Raw genomic sequence first — 19,546 nt, 5'->3', positions numbered from 1 at the left:
AGAATGTTAGGGATTGGACAGAACCTTGAAAGATCACCTAGTCCAATCCCCCTGACAGAGCAGGAAGACCTATATCAAGTCACACAAGAATGCATACAGGCAGGTTTTGAATGTCTCCAGAGAAGGAGGCCCCACAGCTTCTCTGGGCAGCCCATTCCAGTGTTCTGTTACCCTCACCGTGAAGACGTTTTTTCTCATATTTATAGGGAACCTCCTGTTTTCCAGCTTGCACCTATTGTCCCTTATCCTACCACTGGATGTCACTGAGAAAAGACTGTCTCCATCCTCCTGACATCCGCATTCTTTACATATCTTTATAAACATTAATGAGGTCACCTTTCAGTCTCCTCCAAGCTAAGGAGACTCAGCTCCTTCAGTCTTTCTTCGTAAGGGAGGTGCTCCACTCCTTTAATCATCCTTGTAGCTCTGTGCTGGACTCTCTCAAGCAGTTCCCAATCCTTGAATTTAGAGACCCAGAACTGGACACAACATTCCAGATTGTATTCTCTTGATACAGTAATAAAAATGTTAGATTTAGTTCCTAAGAACTGTGATTTAATGAATATTATGACATTCATAAGTTTCCTATCTTAAAACTCCAGCTGAAATCATTTCTAAAGATGTCCATTCCAAAAAAGGCTGGAAGGTGCACCTTCTAGAAGCTGTCACGAGTCACCTTAAGACATCTGCCCTGTGCTAAACTAAGGACCAAGGAAATACGACCCATTAATTCAAGGACTCTGTTTCCCCACAACATGTAGAACTGTGAGAGCTGGTGCATGGCATGGACCTCTTTGTACTGCTACAGTACAGTGATGCAGTAAAGAGGAGATCCATGACTATGAAAAATTAAATATGCTGAGTGATACTAACATATATGGTTACAGAAGTTACAAATGGTAAATACATGATAACTTACCATCATAAATAGTCACTGGTTCACTCCAATCACTCCAAATGTTGTTTGTTATGCATACCTCTTTCTTGGCCCTCACTTGTGCGGTACATTTTTTTTGCTGGTCTAAGAAGTAGATACTCATATTTCTCTTCACTGACATCTACAATCTATGAAGATAGTTTTCAGGGGTTATTTTTTTGTGATTTCATTTTGCAGTTAAAACAGATACAAGTCTAGGAATGTCAAATACTATTATTTATATCTCAAATCCAGTGGAAAAGGATTTTCAGAAAAAATGTTTATATTCAGGCACAATCTGTCTTTTTGGTAGCATGTATTAAATCTTAGAAAATCAAGAAGAGGCTGAACTGATAAGATGGAAGAATGTATCAGCTTTGGTCAAATGGTAAGTATCTGAAATCACTGATTCCCCTTTAATTTTTTTCTTACTCCAAGTGTAGGGTGAATACAATAACAATGAAACTTCAAGTTCTAAGGTTTTTGTGGGGGTAGTATGTTGCCTTTGGTTTTCTGGTAGAAAAAAAAACAGTTTTCAGCTGTCTAATGCTGTAGATTGTCTATTACTTTAGTGACTCTCTTGAAACATCTTTAACTGTGCTTACAAATCAAAGTATGCCACTTCAAAAGATAAAAAATACACAAGATGTGTTCATAACAGTTCAGACCATCTACAAAACCCTACAAAAACTGGAGCCAAACTTAGTATCTAGAAGAATGAGTCACAATCTACATCTTACATATGACATGCCTGTCATACACACTTTAATAGCTTTTGACCTTTATGTAACAAGATGGAATTATTGACTCAGTTTGTGGCTCACTGTAATCCACAGACCTTTTTTCTTCTGCATTTCTGCTTACGCATCAATTACTCATTTGGATTTTGCATATGTGACCTATACTTCCTAACAACAGTATTTTCCTTATTGCTGAATTTTGTCTTGTTGATTTCAGATTTCATCATTTCAAATTCAAATCTTGTTTTCTGTACTACTTGCTAACCCTTCCTAGCTTTCACATATCTGTAGACTTTACTCCCTACTTTTAAGCTTTGTCTCTTTGTATTACAGTATTATTAACATTATTCACAAAGTCACTTCCTTTGGTATTCATAATAAATACAGACCTGCATATTTTGATCTTCCTCTTAAGTGTCTGTCAACAAATATCTATAACCCTGCTCGTGGAAACCCTAATAACAATTAACACAGAATCTCAAACGTGCTCCATCCTCCTCCCTCCTATTCCTCCTGTAACATCACTGTGTTTTTTTCCTTACCTTTATCTCCTCGTTTTGTATCCCTTGGCTACATAACTACTCTTTTAATTGTTACTAGCTTTGATGCTGATTCTCCTCAAAGCTCCCCTCATTCAGGTATGTTAGCAAAGATATAGGTGCTTCAAGGAAAACACAGATTAAAAGAGAGCTTGAACAAAAACACCAAAGGCTCAGAAAATTCACATTCAAGTAACATCTGAACTCCTCAGTATCATATGTTCAGTTAAGTGCTTCCTAGTCTTTGTGAGTGTAAATAAGAAGCTGTGTGAAAACATTTCAACACTTACTACTCTATAATTTTAAACTGCCAGCTGGTACTGCCACCATACTTGCATCGTGCTCCATAAACTAAGCTACAACACTGTCCTATTTTTTACTGTTAAAAGAAGCTGCTGATACATGATGAAAGATTATTAAATATATATAATATATGCAAATAACAGGAATGATTATTTTAGTTCTGTATGTATATATAACAATATTGACATGTAAATTGTAACCACAATCCTGCAAGGATTCACATGCATTTCACATGAATTATTCACTGAATAAGGCATGAATTAAGTATGAGAGGAAATCTTTGCAAGGCTAAAGCCTGATTGCAAATTTCAGGAACAAATTAATATTGCAATCTAAATTAGCAAATATATTTTAGTTTTGAGGAGTACATTGAGAGCTGACATAGTTCTATTTCTATGGTAGAAAATCACATGATTTAATCAATACTGTCTTTCTACAATTTATTAATTTCCTACTAAAATGCAGGGTTATGCAGCTACATTTCAAATCAAGCTTTTTTAAAGTTTCTGTCTAGAAAAGAGAATGCTTTAATATATCTACAAGCATTTTTCTAACAAGCTGCTTTTACATGTTATCTCAAAATTCATATGGGACATCAAGAAGGAAGAGATGCTATTCAGACAAAAATAGATTCAAAATGTTCTGTGCACGATAGAATCATATTTACATTCAACTTTAAATTAAAAAAAAAAAAAAAAAAAAAAAGGTGTAATTTCAAAGAGTCATAGGATGGCTGAGGCAGGCAGGGCCCTGTGGGTCCCTCAGGCCCAGCCCCTGCTCCACCAGGGCCACCCAGAGCAGGGTGCCCTGAACCACGTCCAGGTGGCTCTGGAGATCCCCAAGGAGGAAACCTCACAGCCTCTGGGCAGCCTGTGCTGCCGCTCTGTCACCTGCACAGCACATTAGTGCTCCTGACATTCAGAGGGAGCTCCTGTGTGCCAGCTTGTATCCAATGGCTCTTGTCCTGGCACTGGGCATTACAGAGAACAGCCTGGCTGTGTCCTCTTTGCACCATTCCTTCAGGTATTTATATACCCTGATGAGACCTCCCTCAGCCTCCTCATCCCCAGGACGAAAAGTTCCAGCTCTCTGAGTTGTACCTCATAAGTTAGGTGCTCCAATCTATCCCTAATCACCATCTTCAATTCGTGTAAATGTTTTTCTCTTTTTACTTTTAATGCCTTTTGGTTTCAATCAGTATATGCTAAGATTTAAAACTTTTTGTTTTGCTAGAATCATCTCAGGAAACACTTAGCAAAAGAAATATGTCCTTTAGTTGGAATAACTCCCTTCATCAAACAAATACTGCAGGTATCATAACATTTTAAAATCTTTAAAATTTAAAATTCAGAAGTTGTTCCTTCTGAACAACTCTGAAAATAGCTGAGCATATTTATATAAGGAAAAGCATAAATAAATCTATATATTATTTCTGTAGAAAATAAGATAACTTCAATTCCAGATCAAATATGGTAAGCTGGAATCTGCCCAGTGTATATTGGCCAGCATCTTTCTGGCAAAACACATAGTATCTTTACAGTGCAACAGTAATGATCCATTTATTTCCTGAAGGGGAAAAAAAGATAATTAAACGTTAAAGTCCTATCTTTGGACAGAAATGATACAGAAAAAATGAACTCGAACACTTTTTAATAACATATTCTTCAGGTTGAACATTACCTCTCTAAAAAAAAAAAAGGTTTCTACCGTTACTTTTATTTCTCAGTATTCACAAGTTAGCATCTTCTATCAAAAATAAAAGGTCAGAAATCTAAGTGGTGTTAATGTAACAATAAAATTAATGAAAAACAAAGCCAACAAAAAAGCCCACTTGAATGCAAGCATAAATCTGAAAAAGTTGTAAAATATGTTGTTTCTCTCTTTTGTTGAGAAAGACAAAAAATTTTGGATTATTTATGAAAGACCTTGGGATTTCTTCAAAGTTTGTTTGAATTTTAAATCCTTTAAACACAAGGGATGCCTATTTTTATAGAAATTATGCTATGTGGAATAAGTGTATTACCAAAAATATGATTACCTTACTGTCTGTTATTTTCACTTGATACTTAAAGCACTTTTTTTCTCTTGAACCAATGGTAGGTGGGGGTTTCCAGTGAATTTTAATACTTCTGTTTTCAAGGGAAACAGAGACGTTGATCGGTGGGTTCAGTTTCTCTGAAAATGAATACAGAGAGGTTTGTGCACTTTGTGTTGTTTCTCATATTTATGTGCATCAGCCCTTGAAACAGACAATTGACTATTATGGAGTTACCACTTGCAAAGAAAACACTCAGTGAATGAGACATTTTCTTTAAAAGTGTCGCTCACTGAATGACATTCATTTCTGCCTCAAAATAAAGGGAAAGATTTTTTTCTTCTCAGTATTTCCACCATGTCTCATGGGATACCCCAAGTCTGTCTACAATCCCAGTGATATAATTTGGAAAATAATGGAGTTAGAGCTCTCACTGATGGGATACTGAAGGGCTGGCAATTAGTGGCAGGTCTTATTCACACTGTCAGGTTTGTTACACATGCCTATAATATCTATTTCTTCTTGCAAATAAGCAGAAGAAAACTTGCTATAGATAAATGTTTTTCCTTTGGAGCAATGCAAGCTTAGGAGATAAAAAAGCGACATGGACCTCTTGGAATGTGTCCAGAGGAGGACCACAGTAATGACCAAGGAATGGAACACTTCCCTTATGAAGACAGGCTGAGAGAGTTGGGGCTGTTCAGCCTGGAGAAAAGAAGGGTATGGGGAGACCTGAGAGTGGCCTTTCAGTATTTAAAGGGGGGCTATAAGAAAAAGGGATAGACTCTTTAGCAGGCTGTGTTGTGATGGGACAAGGAGAACGGTTTCAAACTAAAAGAGGAAAAAGCGGTACTAGATATAAGGAAGAAGTTTATATAATAAGTGTGGTGAGGCAGTGGCACAGGTTGCCAGGAGAGGTGGTGGATGCCCCACCCCTGGGGTCATTCAAGATTAGGCTGGATAGGGCTTAGAGTGTCCTGATGTAGCTGTTTCCTGTTCATTACAGGATGGTTGGACTAGGTGTCATTTAAGCATTCCTTCCAACTCAAACAATTCCACCACCACCACCGTGTTCCCATCACAAAGTGCAAGCTGCGCAGTAGCCATGAGCTTTTTTTTTTTGGAGAGGGAAGGTGAACTGGTTTGGAAGCAAGAGACATTTTTGCATTTTTAGGTTTTAGCATTTGTTGTAGATAAGCAAGTCCACAGCCGCTTTCTATCATGGAGTCCACTGAGGCACTGATCTGAGTACAGATGTGTGCAGGGTATTCAGGCAGCAGGAACCCTCGCAGCTGATGTTGCATTGCCACAAAGGGACGAACCACAGTTGCAGTTCTCTAATCAGCCCTACCAGCAGAGATGTGTTCACCACAAAGTTGTGGGACTGCACTAGTTGCATGGCTGCAATGTGGTGCTCTGTTTTCCTGCAGCTGTGGCTACATGGCCCTGTCTTGCTCTACAGGAAGGTATGTCGTGCTGAGGTTCCCTTTTTGGCTTTTATTTTGCCTTTCCCATCTACAGGAGTCTCATTTTGGAGCAATGAGAGTGCTCCACAAAGTCAACAAAAGCATCTATACCAACCTCAGCCTTGTAAAGTTGTTCTGTTCTGCCTGCCCCCAAATCTGACCTTACTGGCAGTGACCAGAACTCACCTTAGGGGTCAAGGTGCACCACAAGCCATGAAAGGTGAGGAAGGTAAGCAACATCATCTTTGTGTTCAACCTCCAAAGTGAAAAAGACATATTTTTCACCTCTGAGATATTTTTCCCAGAGGATATCATCTTGTTGTGAGTGCACTGAGGTTTGGACAAGATAATCTGAGAGGTCTTTTCCAACTTTAAACACTCTATGATTCAGCCATTTAGACAGCTAGGACTAAGTTGCCCTAATAAGCTGAGGGTAAGTTTGCTGCATGCCATGAAACTTTTGCAGTGTATTTTAGAAGTAAGATAGGTTTCTGCTTGGCACTGGGGCAGGAGGGGAAACTGCTGGCTTAACCATCAGTGAGCTGCTCCAAGTTGGCTACGAAACATAACACAGTGTTCCTGCAGATTAGTTCTTCCCTCCTTGGCTTTTTTTTCTTCCTGAAAAAAGACTTTCATGAAGATATTTTATTTTGCTAAAGCAGAACATACTGCTTTTAACTGCTTTTAACTGTAGTGTAAATACTAAGGTAAAGCCAATAATTCTAATGTATGAAAACACAGTAAATCAAATCTAGCTCGGAAGAGATTTTGATAAATTTGACTGAGTTTTTGCTTTCACCTGAATTATCCTGATTCCTATTTTACAAGTCTGGAATATGATCAATACATTCATTATTTGAAATGTATTTAATTCTGCAATCTGTGCTAAAGCTCAGGAGAATTTCTTACTAATGAGATTAATTCAAGCATCACAGAGAAGTTAGGAAAAATAAATATATCTGATCATTCGGCTGTCAGTAGTTAAAAATCACTATCAAAATATTTTTAACTGAAAATGGCTTCATAAATAAATAGAGATGTTTTTAATGATTCATAACACTCATATTCTCAAATACAGTTATTAATGATGGATGTGTGTTTAGACTCCACGTTAACTTGTTTTCCTCAGGACAATAAGAGAAAGAAATTACAGAAAAGAGAAAAACTGGAGGAAAGAATAGTATAATGCTTTTCAAATTGCATGGAATTAAATCTTTAAAACAGTTTCTCACAATATCCTATTATTTTCTAAAGGGCAATTATAGGTAAACAGTGGTATTACTTCAAAGAATAAAACTAAAGGCATTTGAGTCACAATCTCTTTCTCTCTCTTTTTTTTTAATCTTTGTGTAAAATTTCCAGGGATATAAATGTATAGCAAGTTGGAAATAATATTCTTGTTTTGTCACACTTCTCTCTTTTGTTTCCTTGATTCCAGATCAATGAAATAACCAATAAACAAGTTTTTCATAATAGGCAGTACTAGATAATACTTACCTATTTTCTGAGGTGTAAAACCTTTATAATAAGATAGTCTTCTTGAATTATTTCTCAGATCTACTACAGATATGTTTAAAATTATTTTCCTTAGTGGTTGGAAAGATACATCTTTCATGTGGCATCCAATATTTTTATTCCTTGCATTTTTTATATATTGCTGGCATTCAAAATATTTTTCTATGTGTCTGTTGGAGGGAAATATGAGTCTTTCAGATCAAGCTATAATAGAGCTTAGACAAGGTATCACAGATTTGGTGTTTTAAAACAAACAAACAATAATTTCATACTAATTTACTAATTTTGCACAAGATCCTTACCTGTATGAAAAAAAATACTGGACATCTGCAGGATCTTCTGCTTTAATATGCCAGGTGCAATTGAAAAAAGAAATGTTATATATGATGCATGAAAGATTCTGAATATATACTGCAACAAAGAAAGGAGGAAAAAAGAAAGTGAGCCATTTCTGTTACTTAGATTTTCTAGGAACACAATGGATGCCTTTAAGACCTGTCTTGTATCCTTATCTCTAGAGGGGCAGTTAAGTACTGGGTGAGAGCAAATGGATTTTTGGGGCAATAATAACTGAGAAGTACTTCTGACACTACAACCAAAAGCCTTACTAATACAGTTAAAAAGAAAAAAAAAAAAAAACATCTGGATTCTTGCTGAAGAGCTCTACTCTTCTAAGATTTTCTGGAACCAGATAATACAAAAGGCAGTCTCCAACAGAGTTAGGAGTTAGGGAAGATGGAGACTTGGAATAACATTCTGACATCTCACTCAGCTGAGGTGAACCTGAACATGTCTTAAATAGTTACCAGTATTCCAAGATGCTGTATGTCATTCTCTTAAATGAATATTTTAAAAATATGGTATAAGATAATAATTAACTTTTAGAAACTATCCAAGTAAGACAGAACATTGCAAGGAATGCTTATGTGTCTTAATGATATGCAGGAAATAGCTGACCTGGAGGAGATCTGTATGTACATTCTGTCCAGCCGCTCTCCTTAATTAGGTCTTCTGTTTCTTTCAGAAAAACTTGTGTTTTAACTTTAGCTTTAAAACCTGTATGTAGCTCAATACGTATCCTTTTTTTCTTTTCCTGTAGTCTTTCCTAAAAAGAGGAAGAAGGAATTACATTAAGACAGACAGTAACAATGACTGAAAGGCAAATTATGCAAATTCATCTACCAAATGAAGTAATGTGTGATTTCACTTAAACTACATGTAACCATTGAACAACTTACTTTCCTTTCCTGAAATGTATCAAAGAATGTATAACTCAGAATATACTTCACACTGTACTTCTCTGTCTCTTCTTTTGTCAGGTTGTTGTTCCAGTACAGAATAACTTGTGACTCTTTCTTGGTAACCTGCAGATCATTATGTAGCCGAAGTTCATCTGCAATTAGAATGACATTACTGAGAGAAAAAGTGATCCCTTACTACATACACAAAGGATTTGTCTCCCAATAAGGCCTCATCAGCTCCCCCTGGGAGCTCTGTTCTCATATAGAATAGGTGGTCAAATTCAAGAATATGAGTGACTTTAATAGTGAGATTCACGTTTACCCATCTACATCTCGCAGTATGTTAGGTAATTCACTTTTACCTGTCTTGGACAATTTTCCTATTGGTTGTAGAAAGAGGCTTGACAAGAAGATCTGATCAGATAACTGAGATGGCTAGCATGGGATGAAACATTACTTAATTTTTTACTTACCCACTACATCTGGTTGTCTTCTTGCCAAACCAGTAGAAAACAGTGTCTTATGCTGGAAAAAGCTTAGCATCAGCACAACAGGAACATATGTAACATGTGCCATATTAAGTGCTTAGGGTCATAGATTTGTAGAAACTGAGAATTTAGTTCCAAGTTTGGCTCACTTAGAACATGATGTTTTCATTTTTCATCTGTGAAATAATATGACATCGTCACTTAACCACTGAAGTGATGTCAGAAGTCTAGGAAGAAAACATGAAATGAAACATGGTTAATGAGTCTTGTTGGTCACTGCCTACTGTTACCAGGATGCTTGTATTTAAACCTGTGCTTGGGCTGTTTACCATAGTCAAAGAGGATATTTATCATATTGAGCTGGTTTTGAATTGGGTCATTGCACTCATTGTATGGTAAGATCAATGAAATTGCAATACTGATAGTGCCTGATAGCAGACAGTTTCAGTGGGAATCACCTGACATACATTTGGATAGATACAAAACCAGAAGCTCTATTTGTGTGAGTGACCTAGCCTCTAACAGCAGCAGGCCAACTGTCACTACTGGGTTGTAATTCGTATTACCTGTTCCAAGCAACTGCAACTATCTGAGGAGAGATTAATTATGACATTCTTAAAAGTGAGTATTGGGAAGATTGCACCACCTTTGCTAACTGTGGGATACAGTAAGCAGATTGTGTGCTGGTTAAAGTTGGTTTTAGAAAGATATATAAATTGCTCAGACAGCTAAATATTTATTCAAAGGCAGATCTCTTGATGTAAGACGACTTTGCAGACAGTTCTCTATAGAATGAACAAGTCTCTATGATCAGGGTCTTTCATTCACCAACTAACTCATTTATCTTCAGTTTTACATTTTTCAGTACTAAAAACGTACAGCAGAAGGCCTTTTGGAGCAACTGTCTATGACAGTGCTCTTGATAAATTGACTAGCAAGAGGCACAGGTTGTGCAGAGGAAAATGTGTGAATCTTTAGCACACTCCAAGAAAGTTTACGTGTTCACACAAAGTTACCTGGAAATGTATACATACACATATGCACATACATATGCACATATAGGTATATTTATAATGCTATTTTGGTTCAATGTAGTAAACAACAGGTAATTTAATGAATTGTATTGTTCTCAGGTTCTCACTTTTGTTTACATCCAAACCCACACTAAAGCAATCAATAGTATTCCTACGAACATTTATGTACTTTACTTTAGTCAGTAGAAAGAGAAAAATGGGGTGAAAAGCACTAAACATTTAAATATGAAACATTTGTAGCTGTGAGTACCATGACACTTGTGAAAAATGTAAGTGAAAAGACTTAAAATAGGAAAAGGAACAAAATAAATCTTAAAGAAGGAAATGTTGTCAGTGTTAGGAATGAAAATAGAAATAATCTGTGAGACAATATAACTGACTGAACTCAGAGAGATAGAGGAAACAGTGGTAGAGAAGGAAGGTTTCTAAGCCTGAATGATTATTTAAAAGGCAACCATCAGTTTGAGTCAAAAATGGGCATTTCAGGAAAAAGCACTGCTGTTTCCCAGAGGCAACTTGCTCCTAGGAGTACCTTTTGTACAACACTGAAGGCACTGAAGGCAATCCTATGCCCAGAGCACAGTGAACTCTGGCAATCTGCTGCCATGGGAGGTGTCATGGAAGACAATATCAGCAGGCTGAGAACAAGGCAAAGTAAACTTGTGGAGAGCATGTCTGTGGAAAGGGACTAAAAGTTTGATAGGAAGAAATGCTGTAACATCTCTAATTCAGCAACTGTGGATGCAGGAGTTGGACAAAGTTGTGGATTATTTAACCCCTCAGGTCATATCTTATGTTTACACACAATCAAAGTATCATAGAATGATAAGTTTGAGCAGACCTTAAAGATCATCAAGCTCCGACCCCCTGCCATTGACAGGGTTGTCAACCAGCAGATCAAGTTTCACAGGATCTCAACCAATTTGGCCTTGAATGCCTCCAGAGATGAGGCATCCACTACCTCTCTGGACAACCTGTTCCAGTGCCTCACCACCCTCTAAGCAAAAAATTTCTTCCTAATATCCAATCTGAATTTCCCCGCTTTTAGTTTAAAACCATTCTTCCTTGTCCCATCACTATCAGACTGTGTAAGAAGTTGGTCCCCCTGGCTTGTAAGCTATCTTCATATACCGGAAGGCCACAATGAGGTCTTATGGGAGCCTTCTCCAGGCTAAACAAGCCCAGTTCCCTCAACTTTTCATCACAGAACAGGTGCTCCAGCCCTTTGATCATCTCTTCATGGCCCTCATCTACACCTCCTTCAACAGCTCTGCATACTTCCTGTACTTGCGGCTCCCAGGTTTGGACACATTATTCTAGATGGGGCCTCACAAGGGCAGAGTAGAGGGGAAAAATCCCCTCCCTCTCCCTGCTGACTGATCTTTTGATGCAGCCCAGGATATTGTTGGCCTTTCAGGCTGCAAGCACACAATGCTGGCTCATGTCCAGCTTTTTGTCACCAAGATTCCCAAGTCCTCCACAGGGCTGCTTTCAGTGAGTTCTTTCCCCAGTCTGTGCTCATATCTGGGACTTCCTCACCCCAAGTGCAACACCTTGCAGTTGTCCTTGTTAAACCTCCTTATGTTCTTTTGTGCCCACTTCATGAGTATGCCCAGGTCCCTCTGGACAGTATTGCTCCCTTCTGTTCTGTCAATTGCACCACTCAGTTTGCTGTCATCAGTAAACTTGCTGAGGTTGCACTCAATCCCACCATCTATGCTATTGATAAAGATATGTAAGAGCACTGGTCCCAAGACGAATCCCTGGGGGACACTACTCGCAACCAGCCCCCACTTGGACATAGTGCCATTGACCACAATCTTCTAGCTGTGACCATCCAATCAATTCTTTGTCTAGTAGTCCAGCCTTCAAATTCATATGTCTTCGATTTAGAGATATGGATGAGGTGTACCATCATGTCAAAGGCTGTGCACAAGTAGAGGTAGATAATGTCCTTTGTCCACCAATACCATCACTCCATCATTGAAGGCCATCAGACAGATCTGGAACAATGTATACCCTTGGTAAAGACATATTAGCTGTTTCAGATCACCTCCACATCTCACACATGCCTTAACATCTCTTCCAGAAGAATTGGCTTCACAATCTTCCCAGGCAAAGAGGTGAGGCTCACAAGTCTGAGCTCCTTCCTCGGGCTTTCCTTTCTCCCTTCTTTGAATATGAGATTAATATTTCCTTTTTTTCCAGTCACCAGGAACTTTGCCTGACAGCCACAATTTTTCAAATACAATGGAGAGCAGCTTGGCAGCCAGTTCCTTCATGACCCTGGGATGCATGTTGTATGGTTCCATAGACCTATATGCACTCATTCTCATGAAATAGTCAATGAATTGGTCCCCAGAATATAGCAGAGGGAAAACACTACAGGTGATCAAAAGGGGATTAAAAGACATCCAAAGATAAAAGGCTTTTAGATCCACTACTTGTCAAAGCAAGCAGATTTTCATTAATGTCCATTCAGATGAGCAGGATCACTGAGTATTTTTTCTCAAACATGAACAGAGAGAACAGTGTCCTAGTGTTGTTTTAATTACAAACAGCTTTATGTTGGCATATGGTGCCAAAATTCAGTCCATGAGATGCAAATTAAAATTCACAGCCTGACTTTTTGTGTTTTGAAGGCCTACTCTGGAGAAATAGATTCTAGGCAAATATAATAACAGGCAGTTCAGCTGTTTTAATAGGATAGAAAATATGTGAATAATGTAAATTATATTAAAAAAATAACCAAAAATCAACAAAGTCAGATTGTTTTCTAAACAGTTATCTGTCAAAAAATCCCACAACAAATCTCTTTTATTATCACAGAATCATGGAATCATAGAATCACAAGGTTGGAAAGGACCTACAAGATCATCTGGTCCAACCGTCCTCCCATCACCATTGCTACCACAAACTAAACCATATCTCACAGCTCCTCATCCAGACACCTCTTGAACACTGCCAGGGACGGTGACTCCACCACCTCCCTGGACAGCCATTCCAGTGCCTGACCACTCTCTGAGAGAAAAAGTTTTTCTTGTATCTAATCTAAATCTCCTCTCACGCAGCTTGCAACTGTTTCCTCAGGTCCTGTTTGTTGCCTGGGAGATGAAAGTATTCTTAATAATTAAAAAAATACTATTCTTACAATTAGCACGTTTTGTTGTTACTGTCTTTTGCTTAACTCCTTGTTTTTTTGTTGGATTCCAGGTATAACCAATGCCAGATGGTTACTGCCAAGCAATGTCTTTGTTCCGCAATAGTGGGTTGCTAGAGTTATGTACAGGAAGTAATGCATGGCAATCTGCCTGCCATGCACCAGAACAGCTGCAGAAACTGTAGAAAATGTGCAAAACACACCTAAATCTGTAAATCTGGAAAGTAGACAGTTAGGACAAGAAAATGAAAGTAACAAAACCCATCTGAGCAAAACTTAGACTAGCTAATACAGATGTGTGGAAAAATAGCTGTTTAATTTTAAAAGTTCAAGAGAATGGAGAATTTCCCGAAGTATAGAGGTTTGCTCTGGCTATGCATTTGAAGAAATAAATTTTTGAAACACTTGTGGGTCTGATTATTTGAATACTTCTCAATACAAAAGATAAGAACTAAGTAAGAACATTTTTAAAATTTTCTTTGAAAAATATTGTTAAATCAACCAAAAAGGCAATCTTGGGTATTCCTGAAATATACATTGTGCAGAATTTAGAAGACAAATTCAATCATTAAGCAATAAAATTTTCATTTTTAAGCTGAAATTCAAATTAAAAAGCATCACGAGAACTAGCTGAATCATGAAGAAATATCTACAACTTACACATAATTTAAGGCTACAGATTCATATTTTTCTGAAGTCCCCATATGTGATAGTACATAATGTTGGCATTGACTAAGGAATAATGAAATAAAAAACATAGGTCAAATAAATACATTTTAAATACAGTTAAAATCACAGACTATTCACCTTTGTTTTTTCAAATCTTACCTTCCCTTTAATGCATGTTAATTGCAAGCAGCATCACTTGGGCTGAGAAGGTATAGAGATAAGCACTGGAGAATGTCTCAAAGACTATAGCCAGAAATGATTCAGGAGACTTCCCTTTTTCTCAAGATACCATCTCAGGAAAGCCCACTGCTGCTGTCACTTCCTCCTGTGGGAGGAAAACACACCATGAACATCAACTGGAACATTAGTCAAATTCTTCAAAACACCTTGAAAAGGGACACACCTTAATGATTGACCCAGTGGACGTGATGTTACTATTTTTTCTATTTACATATGGAGAAGAAAGATTTCCAAACATTTTACATACTGCAATGAGTTTTTATCTTTCAAGAAGAAGTCATATTTCAGAATAAATTAAACTATGTTGTGCAAGTGATAGACATGAAATTAAAATCCAAGAAAGATCATGCCCTCATTGCCACTGTTCTCCTGGTTTTCTGGTGATTAATATACATGCTTCAAGGTGGAATAAATCAAAATAAATTAATTACTTAGTAACAACTACAATGTCAGATTGGTAGACTTAAAAAATCTCATGAAGGTAAAAGAACAAACTCCTACTCTTTGAACAGGCATGGTTAGCTGTTTTACTCCCAGAAGCTTTGCCCAACTTAACATCTAATTCATGGATTTATTATTAGCATATCATTTTATTCATACAAGCTGATATTTTGTATTCTAGTTTTCCCTTAAAGCTGAATTTGATGGGAGAATTTTGGATAATTCACTCCTGTCTTCCTGGGAATATGGTTTGGAACTGGCACATCTCTTTGTTCCAGTTAAAAGTTATTTGCTGAGCATTTTAAACTTTCCAGCTTTTGGTGCAAAGACTCGAAATGTGTCTAATGTGTCAAGAATGTATTACTAAATGCCTTTTTAAAAAATCTCCAAATTGGACAAGCTCTTTATCTTCTTAAAAGCCTCATTTTACATGCAATGCCACAAGCAGTTGAACAAATCAAATAGTCTTTTTCCTGCTGTATGCTATGTACACACTGCTGCGCTCCACTCTAGAGCATAGAAACTGGCTCTTCTACTTAAGTTTTTCCCATCTTTAGCAACCATACACAGTAGACAGATGCTAACAGAGGAAGGATTCCAGTCCTCTCCTTGCTTTAATTGCAAAATGTCTTCAATTCCATTTCATGCAGAGGTTGTAAAAGGAAACAATGGAAATGTTTTTTATTCTTTATAATCCATATTAAAAATACAGAAGTTAAAATAAAATTAATACAAGCAAATGAACAAACAAGAAGAAATCTCATACAAAACCTCAATGAAGTGTTCCAAATTCTTACTACTGAAGCCTCCAAAACTGCTGATTTGTACCTTGGTTATGTCCATTTTAGCTCAGTCTTTTAATAATATGAGTGTTGTTTATTTCTGCTGTGATTTATGTGACTACTTTATACCTGTATTTCTCTGATTCACAGATTCAATAATTTTTTCAATATTGGTTTTAGACTGGAAAATAATGTATTTAGGAAAAAATGGAAAAATAATTTAGGAAAAAATGGAAAATAATGTATTTAGACTGGAAAATAATGTATATAATGTACATGTAATTTTATTTTTAACACCAGAAAATGTAGTTACGCAACATAAGGCCAAAAGAACATTTTTACCTCTTACTTCTCCCTTGTTTTGGTGTTTATCAGATTTAAGCTTAAAGGTGAGTGTATACAGGAAGTCTTACCTCTCTTGCTTAGATAATGGGAAGGCTTAGATAAAGGGAGGTGATTCTGAACAACTTCAACTAAGTTTATATGTGTGTTCCATTTAAGTGAGAAGAATGTGACTTTAGGTCTGAAATCCAGTGGTAGTAGTAGCAAACCTGGCCACAGGCTCAGTACTTTATTTTTAATATATAAAAAAAACTTACTTTCGTGTGCCTTCTGCTTTCTATCAAACTATTTTATCTGGTTTGAATGTTGTTTGTAGACTGAATTGATGAATGCATGTTAGCAATTGCAGCACGTTTCTTCCTACACTAATGAAATACTGCCATTGCTGACTTCAGAGAAAATCCATTCATTACCTAGCAGTATGTTATCTGGAGTTTTCTTATAATTTCAAGTAATTAAAGATGAAATGGAAGAAAACTACATTGTGGGAATTTTCCTTTTTTTAATACTCACACACATTTTTAAACTTATCAGAAAAGTATGAATGACAGGAGCTCAACACTTCTTTCCATCATTAGTAGACTCTTACACCAAGCTAAGTGGAGGTTCTTCATTGCAACTGCATGTGAATTCAGGTTGATGAAAACAGCATGTTTTATAATTAAAAATATCCATAAAAGCAGTGCACTTAGCCTTACTTCACCCAAAGTTTATCTGTCTGTGAAAAGGAACTGCTGATAACTTTCCAGAAATCCCGTGACCTATGCAAAATTCAGAACTTAGCAATCATTTGTTTTGTGGTCATCTAAGCACTGTGCTAAAATACAGTTCCAGTGAAGACTCATGCATGTGGCTACGTGACATGGATTTTCCCCTCTCTCATTCCCCTGAATTGTTTTGTGTTGAGTTTGAGCAACTAATGCTTGTAACCATGTGCTGGTGGCATTTTGGTTGCTCTTTAATTCCACCTCTGTTTACGTCAACAGAGGAAGAAAAGAAGATCTCATTTTCTGCTCTGCAGTGAAGTAAAAATGGTATTTCAAAGATATTGGCCATCCTCACTGCAGAGGAATAGTGAGGCAAAATGAAAAGACATCAGTAAGGTAAAGGGAGTGACCTGAAATCATATGTTCTTGTTAGCAGAAAGGAATTCTGTTATCACAGTTTTCTACTGCAGTGACTAATCTACCACCACTTGGGTCTTCTAATTCTGTTTTGAAGCTGAACTTCACATTTCTGTTTCACAAAATAGTGATGGTAGCTGTCTGCATGGCATTCTACTCCAAATCTACAGTCTCAAAATGTAACATTTATTTTGTTATGGATAACGTTGCTAGTGTTTTTCAAGCTGGATAGATGCACATGTATGTATAGCAAAATAAGGTTAGCCAGAGAAAGTCATTTCTTGGAGAGATGCTTTTTGTTGTTCTTTTCTTTCTAAAAATTGTCAACTACAGCAAAGAGACATCAGTTGACCATACTTCGGAATGCTTTTGTTTCTCTGTTTTTCTAAATCTGCAAAAGTTAATATAAATTACACTCAAAACCTACTTATAAAGGTTCATCAAAGACCAGTGCGCAAGTTTGAGGAACAATCTATATGTAGAATAAAGTGACTGCACTTTCAATCTCCTTTGAGTGAGAATATAAGAACACTGAAAGTCAGCAAGCTGCATTCATCAGTCATAATACTTTAGATGCTTTGAAGCAACCAAGCATAGGTTTGGATGAACCATTCTATGTGCTCTTTGAAGCAGTTCTATTCTCAATCAAAAGAATGACCTATGGGCACTGATATTTGCCATAATTTTATATATATACATATATATATATATCTGATAAAAACTTAATATGTTAGACTTTCAACAAAACAGATAAACTCTAAATTTTTGAAGAATATGGAAGAAGAGCCTTCTAAAATCTACACATTTGCTTTGAAAACAATCATGATTTGTTTAGATGTTTATTTTGTTGTAGGAATTTGTTTTGAGTCAGGTGGAGAAAAGTCTGCAGTGGATATCCCAGTGGATAATACCTGCATACTTTATTTCTCAGATTAAATATTAAAGTTTTTTACTCAGGTGTCACTGCATAAAAAAAATAATTAATTAATTAATTAATAAGGTTACAAGGAAAAGTTAGGTTGGAGGAATGCTTCTCTAGCACAGTTCTGACTTCTTCAACAGAGAAGAGAGCTTTGGCTTCCAGGAAGAATTTGAAAGAGAAGAATGATCCTTGCCTGAAGTTTTGAAAAGTAATGTTAGCCCTTACCTTTGGCAGACCTTCATAGCTGTTGCAGTCCACGCGCGATTCACTCCTTCACTCTTAGAATGAGGACACACAAGCTTCTAATAGAGAAGACAAAACGTATGGCTTTCTACAGCGCTATTTACAAGCTTTGGTAATTCCCCATTTAGCATGTCGGAGATTCCCAGTGAGACATGATTAAGTTTTTGCTTCTACATATTTGGTAAGGCTGTAGCTTCCACTGTCATAGAATCAAAGACCCACAGAATGGCTTGGGCTGGAAAGGACTACCACTGCCTGTACATGTCTCTCTTTTCCTTCAGTTAGACCAGCGTGTCCTTGTTCAGCCAGTTTCCTACCTCCACTGCTTGATTTCTTCTGCTGGAGCTCTTGTGCTCTCAGAAAGGTGTCCTTAAGAGCTTACAGTTCTGCTCCATTCCTATCTCTCTAAGGACATTTTCCCAGGGAGACCTCATCCATTATTTCATTATTTCCGAACTCTTTCCTGCACTCAGTCCAGTGTTAATTTCCCTCTCGCTACAGATCAGTTAATTCACTTCTCTTTGTGCGTCCAGATAAGTCATCTCTTAAAAAAGAATCAGACCTCTGTTCAGAACTGGATACTACTTCCTTTTTCAGCTCTTTCTATTGCACTTGATCATGCAAGCAGTACCAACTCTCTTGACTCAAGAAAACCCATATGAGTCAGGGATGTCCTCTTAAACAACTCCCTGCTTTCAGCTGAGTCATATTCATCAGCTATTTCCATTTTCTTTATCCGACAGAAGTACATGGCTAAGCATTTTTCTTCCTTTTAAGCAGCTGTTCATTATTTTGACAGAAGTTACAATATCTGAAAAAAAAAAAAGTAAAAAATAAAAAATAAATTAGAGAAGATATAGAAAACACTGTGCAAACAAAATTGAATTAGATAATACTTGTAGCAGGTAACCACACCACTGAAACCACCAGTACTGGTGTCAGATGAGGAGACATTTGTGGCACTGTGCAGAGATCTCCACAGAGAAATTGACCATTAATTAGTTGTCTATCTAAGATTCCAACGTCTGAGCTTGTAAGTAGGCAGAAGAAAGGCCTCTAATGTTTGCGTCTAATGTTTACCTTTTGTTTCTTACAACCCAGAAGTATTTTAATTGGCTATAAGTTAATTTTCACAGAATCACAGAATTGTAGGGTTGGAAGGGACCTCCAGAGATCATCGAGTCCAACCCCCCTGCCAAAGCAGGTTCCCTACAGCAGGTCACACAGGTAATTTTCCCAAAGTTGAGTCTCTTTTGTCCAAAATGGTAACTAGAAACTTTCAGCTCTGTTGTACAAGTATTATATTCAGATACAACTTCTGTAGTGACCCTTTTCCAATAGAGGTC

The 19,546-nt window shown here is 37.1% G+C and overlaps 1 protein-coding gene across 1 annotated transcript in view; it reads right to left on the bottom strand.

The window, feature by feature from the left end:
* LOC122156354 (interleukin-5 receptor subunit alpha-like) overlaps nucleotides 1-18,838 on the bottom strand; it is a 29,789-nt gene extending 10,951 nt beyond the window's left edge. The window contains 10 exon segments of the mRNA XM_042811044.1: nucleotides 920-1,013; nucleotides 1,015-1,065; nucleotides 4,537-4,673; nucleotides 7,497-7,684; nucleotides 7,817-7,925; nucleotides 8,472-8,619; nucleotides 8,753-8,907; nucleotides 9,229-9,470; nucleotides 14,266-14,431; nucleotides 18,183-18,838. Coding sequence (XP_042666978.1) covers nucleotides 920-1,013; nucleotides 1,015-1,065; nucleotides 4,537-4,673; nucleotides 7,497-7,684; nucleotides 7,817-7,925; nucleotides 8,472-8,619; nucleotides 8,753-8,907; nucleotides 9,229-9,331 — 985 coding nt within the window. The 5' untranslated portion in view covers nucleotides 9,332-9,470; nucleotides 14,266-14,431; nucleotides 18,183-18,838.
* Between the last annotated feature and the right edge of the window lie 708 nt (nucleotides 18,839-19,546).

Source organism: Centrocercus urophasianus, unplaced genomic scaffold (genome assembly GCF_019232065.1).
Source record: "Centrocercus urophasianus isolate 14NV4802_14NV808 unplaced genomic scaffold, USGS_Curo_1.0 seq_12, whole genome shotgun sequence".
Lineage (NCBI taxonomy): Eukaryota > Metazoa > Chordata > Aves > Galliformes > Phasianidae > Centrocercus > Centrocercus urophasianus.
Note: the sequence above shows the minus strand (reverse complement) of the source record. Positions and strands in the feature narration are given on the sequence as shown.